At 39.6% G+C, this 5,917-nt stretch overlaps 1 protein-coding gene across 1 annotated transcript in view; it reads right to left on the bottom strand.

Annotated features, from left to right (window-relative positions):
• SULT4A1 (sulfotransferase family 4A member 1) overlaps window positions 1–5,917 on the bottom strand; it is a 53,619-nt gene that overhangs the window by 6,154 nt on the left and 41,548 nt on the right. Inside the window, exons 5-6 of the mRNA XM_006038553.3 lie at window positions 3,875–3,969; window positions 2,490–2,628 (exon numbers count right to left, since the gene is read on the bottom strand). Coding sequence (XP_006038615.1) covers window positions 2,490–2,628; window positions 3,875–3,969 — 234 coding nt within the window. The remainder of the gene's footprint in view (window positions 1–2,489; window positions 2,629–3,874; window positions 3,970–5,917) is intronic.

Raw genomic sequence — 5,917 nt, 5'->3', positions numbered from 1 at the left:
CCACTGCATGGTGGGGGCCAGGGCTGGGGCCCCTGTATAGGATAAGCAAGAGCTGAGGTGTGAGGGAAAGGGCACATGGTAGGGAGGCAAGTGTTAGGTCACCTGCCCCTCCACTGCTGTTTTCCCAGGTGCTGCCTCCCCCCCCCCCCCAATTCCGTACTGCAGCAGTGAGGGGGATGAATTTAAGACAACTCTCTAATAATTAGATTCTATTCATGGAAAATTATAACAAAGTTATAGAATCTAATTATGGAGGGGTCTTCTTAAATGCAAAATCATCTTAGATGCAGGTAAATATGATTGTTGGCTACAAAGGACCAACTCATGGGATCATAATTAATTCTAGTCTATTGGACGGGATGTGAGGTTACCAATAAAATCATAAATGCAAACTTTGAGTTATGGGTGGTACTGGTCACCTTAGCACATACACACACACATGCACTCACTCATTCAAACCCATGTCATTCTAACCCATGTAGTATACTGTATAGTAGCTGCTGTACTGATTGTGAGAGCACTGGTGTCAGTATATCTACCTATCCAAGGCCCTGGAGTTTGCTGCTGATGGTCAGCTTCTTTCAAGGTGATGTAATCTCCAGAAGGGGGTCTCCTGCTTGTCCTTCTGTCTCGGTAGGTCAGGTGCTGGATGAGAGGGTGCCACTGAGGATCACGCTTCACTGCCTTTTATCCCTTTTTGGCAGACTTGTGTGATCCCCCAGCATCATCTTGGCTAGCCAATTCCGGAGGTCGCTGTTGCAAGTGGGTCTTGAGTAGTACCTGACAGCTGTTAGTCACAGGGGTCTCTGCCTGCTGGTACTTGAAGTTTCAGGAGTCCACCCTTGACTTATTGACTTAATGGCTGTATTGTCATGGGTTACAGGAATAGTCCATAGGGTGAGTACTCAGTTCCAGGAATCAGTTCTTTAGCTTGATTAGCTTAAAATGGAGTTCCTTTGGCTAGGCTATTGCCTACTGATGATCATCATTCACTTGCATTCACTCAACAGATTTTATCACTTTACAATTACAATTTCAATGCAGTTTTAACAATGGTCCAGGGTGTAATGTCATTCTACAGGGAATACTTTCATTAAGGGTTTAAAAGTATAAAATATAAAATACAAAATGCCATGGTAAAAACAAGACAGATGAAATATGAAAATGCAGTGGGAAATATATAAAAATGCAATGTGAGGTAGTGAGGATCAAAGGTTACTGGGGACAGTAAGTGAGTTAAGTTAGCACAGGATATATTTACAGTCTTTGAAGTGGATATTTTAGTTCTTTTGTTTTCTTTAGTGACACTGAGCTTAATTGATATGTACATGTAGTTTCTAGGTTTCTCCAGCAGAAAGCCACTTCAGCTTTCTGGCTTGCTCTTAGCCTTGCCACATCCATGCAATGAGTGTGCTAGGTCTCTGCCAATACTTAGAAAGAAAAGAAATGCACAAAATTGGCAGGTGCAGGCAAGAAGGGGCTTGTTATATCCATGTCCAGAAGGGAAATGTACAAAGGGGGCTACATGATAATAACAAAAAATGGATAGTCATTCAGAGTGGCTGCCTGGTAGCCTAGCCCCACTCAAGCAAAGTGTATTTTAATATAGCCAAATGTAAGGCCATATATTTCATAAAGAATTTAGCCCGTACCTACAGAATGAGCATCTCACATCAACGACTCTGAAAAGAACCGGGATGTCGTAATGTACAAATAAAGTCAACAGGAGCTTCTGCTGTGATGCTATGGCAAAAAAGGGCTAAAATATTCATTGAATATACAAATGAGAATAATAAGTAGGAGCAGAGAAGTGGTTTTACTTCTGTATATGGCATGGTGAGCCTGATAACTGAAATCTGCATCCAGTACTTATACCAATGTTTTAAAAAGGATGTTGAAATCTTGGAAAGCAATAACACCAGTGTGTGAAATGTAAAATCAGATACATTCACAATGACAATGAGGCATATATTTTTAACAGTGTGGGTAAGTAACCATGGGAACTAACCATGGAACTGGTGAATTCTCCATCTCTTGGGGTCTTCTAATAAAGACCGGCTGTCTAGAAGGCATGCTTTGCTCAATCACAAATTATGGGGCTCTATACTCAGGTAACCCTGCAGGATTCTACAGCCTTCAAAAATAGATTTGATGATCTAATGATCTCCTCTGTCCTTAAAATGGACTCCTCTAGATTTCATTTCCCTGTTACACAAAGGTTGGTTAAGCAAACATCACTATGTAAGGAGGGTCAACCCCCTTAAAGTTAAGGCTACCTCCATCAATGGTGAATTCTTTATCGTGCTAATGATAATTTTACCCACACAGTTTACATTCCAATGTTTTAGATTTAATTTTGTCTACTTTTATTTTGTCTAATTTGTCTATTTTACAGTCTATTTTTATTTTGACACTTTGAAGGCATGTTCTGGAAGATATTAAGCATTGTGAGTTCCACCTTAAAAAGGCACTATGTATATTGCACGTACCTCTGCCAACAGGGAGGGCTTCTGCATTACAACACTGGTCAATGAGTTGGTGGCAATGTTCCACCATGGACTCCAGCTGGGCTTTGTCGTAAGAAACTCCCAAGAACCTCACCAGCTGCTCAACCATTGTCGCTAGGTCCTATAAGAGAATGTTTAAAACCCATTTAAAAAGTTAGGAGATGCCAAGATTAAACGTAAAAATGCAAATGAATTTGTTGAACTAAGTTGCTGGGTGTTTGGTTGTAGCCATGTTGGTTTAAGAACATAGGCAGGCAATGTTCTTTGGGAAGATATGACCTCTTTTATTAGACCAACTGAGTAGCTGGGAAAAAGTTCTTAGCAAGCTTTCAGGTACAGTCACCCTTTGTCAGGCATGGGGATTCTCTGCTGGTCTGAGACTCCAAGGAATGAGAGAAGCTAAGTGTTGAGGGATGTCACAGTTTTACTGACATCCCTCCACACTTTTAGCTTCTCTCATTCCTTGGAGTCTCAGACCAGCAGAGACTCTGTATGCCTGAAGACGGGTGACTGCACCCGAAAACTTGCTAAGAACTTTTTTCCAACTACTCAGTTGGTCTAATAAAAGTATCACATCTACCCAAAGAACCTTGCCGGCCTTGAACTATGTTGAACATTACAGAATAGCAGAACAGCATTTTGAGCTGTTCCTGAATGGAAAAATGTGATTCCTCAAATTCTCATATATATGAAAATAAGGAAATACAAAGATAAGGACCCACCACATACTCTTCACAGGACTATCAGAATTGTCATTAAGAAACAAAAACCCTACAAATACTAGAAGACAGGGAAGTGCAAAGTTAAGGTGTCACTTCCCATCTTAAACGACACCCCAGCATTAACTCTGTCCACCTTGCAATGCCAGCATCTTGTTTGGGGAGTAGAAGATATGTATGTCTATAATCTTTGAAAAGTAGAAGAAAGTAAAATTAAAACCATGCCTCCCACCCCATATTATTGTTGGCCTTCTTAATTGGATTTGTGTAGCTGGAGATTAAGAGAACACCTCGATGTGATCTTGTAGATCAGTAGTAATAGCATCAAGGATTAATGAGGCTCCCCGTTTTGGAGAACCTTACTGAGCTGTATGGACAGGATTTCCATAGTTATACTGGGATTATCAGGAAGCACCAAGTTATTATAATGTTCGCTGTTCTGGCTGACATCCCTAAAGAGGCAGAATTAAGACTGGGGTTGTTTAATGTGAGAGGCTGAAACTTATTCTGTAAGTGACCCATTAAATTTTGTTTGTTAGTTTTTGTAATTCCATTGCAGGTACCTTTATTATACAATTTTCTAATTCCCTAAATTATAATCACTACCTATACCAGATAACAGAGAATTCCTTATAATATCTGACTTGCCTTATGCATATCTTCATACTTGAGGAAAAGTACATTGGAATCCATGTGGTGTTCCCAGAATTCTTGTACATGCTCAAACCATGAACCATATCCTACTGCAGAGACAGAGGATATTATGACTGACAAAAAGAATACGAGCAATTCTACTGTGAATATCTTTTGAAAAGAAACACATAAGGAAAACAAGCATTTTATACTTCCAAGAAAAATTTGGCTTACTTGCAAGCATTGAGGAAGTGACCTTACACATCCAAATATTGTTCTGGAAACAACAGTGAAAGTCAAAAGTGAAAATCTATATCCACGGTTAAATATTTCCCCACCCCAAAGAGCACAAAACTACTCTTTCTGTTAATTTTAGATGGTCTAGGAGTCCTTATGCTCATCCTTAGGAGTGGCAGCAACTTGCCTGAAACATGACCTCTTATAACTCGTGTAAATCCTGAACAGAAACATTGACTTTGGTCTGTTTACACCAGTGTACAGAAGATCAGATGGTGATCCTTGTTATCTAGATACACTAAGGAAAGAAATACATTTTTCAGCCAAAAGAAAGTGTATTCCGACACATGAGAAAATGTGTTTAGGTAAACAACCCAGCAAAAAATGCATGCTGAATATCTGAGTTTTTAGTTATAGCTGTGCTGGTCTAAGGACATAGGCAGGCAAGGTTCTTTGCTTAGATGTGATATCTTTTATTAGACCAACTGAGTAGTTGGAAAAAAGTTCTTAGTAAGCTTTCAGGCCCATTCACCCTTCTTCAGACATAGGAAGTCTCTGCTGGTCCATTTTATTTATAGCCTCCTGTTTACCTTATTATTACCAATGTAGTGTTTTCCCTTTGGACTTTTTAGTCCCCTGTTTTTCTTTACCCTCCCTTTCCTGCTTTACCTTTTGTTTTTCTAATTTCTGCCCTTTTATATTTTCACTGACATCCTGACATGTTTTTAGCTTCTCTCATTCTTGCTTTCCTGATCTCCAACTATTCCCTTTTTCACAGACAGCCTCTTCTCCACCTTGTATTTTCACTGTTGTCTACCTCTGACCCTTTTTTCCCCTCTTTCCCCCTGCTCTCTTTCCCCTCCCCTCCCCTACTTTCTCTTTTGTCTTGCTTATCTCTACCTATTTACATTTTCACTGACATCGTACCACACTTCTAGCTTCTCTCATTCCTTGGAGTCTCAGACCAGCAGAGACTACCTAAGCCTGAGGAAGGGTGACTGAGCATGCAAGCTTACCAAGAACTTTTTTTCCAGCTATTCAGTTGGTGTAACAAAAGCATCACATCTAACGAAATAACCTTGCCTGTCTATGTTGAATATCTGCTATTCATTTATGACTTATCGTTCATCTGTGATCTACCCTAATTCCCTATAAGTGTTAAAATCAAGCAGGAACTGTAAACATTAGGTGAATGTTTTTCCATGACATTTTATAGAAATATATTGTCAGCTAATTGTGGACAATTTATTTTCAACTATTATTTTCCTTGAAGTTCTACAAAGTAGGTGTCAAAAACCTGCAAATGTCCCATTTTTGAACTTCATTTTGAAGTCACCTTGCATTTAGCAAAAGCCTACACACATTTCCATTTCCACTTTAGCAAGGGACCCATTTTATGTGAAAATTTGCAAACCATGAGTAATTTCTTCTTTCCACAAAACAGACCCATTTTGAATCTCTAGAATGGCATAGGGAAAACTGGAACATTGAGCATTGTCTCATTTGTGATTACTTTTCCCCACACTTCTAAATAGGCAGTTTACATGTAGGCTGCAAATCATTTAAACAAAAACTGTTATATGGGGCTCCTAAACATGCCAAATACTTAAGATATAATGGTGCAGAGCTGGAGTCCATACAGAACAGTGCTGACATGGGCTACCATTTTGCTATGTGAGAAATTCCCTTGTGTTTTTTGAAGATGATGCCAAAGAATGATGTTGTTTCCTGATTCTGTCCTTTAACCCAACTAACCATGTGCCATGAAACAGTAGAGCCAGAAATGAACAGAATGTGTGTAAAGGGGAGCATCAGGAGGGG

Source organism: Alligator sinensis, unplaced genomic scaffold (genome assembly GCF_000455745.1).
Source record: "Alligator sinensis unplaced genomic scaffold, ASM45574v1 scaffold993_2, whole genome shotgun sequence".
Lineage (NCBI taxonomy): Eukaryota > Metazoa > Chordata > Crocodylia > Alligatoridae > Alligator > Alligator sinensis.
Note: the sequence above shows the minus strand (reverse complement) of the source record. Positions and strands in the feature narration are given on the sequence as shown.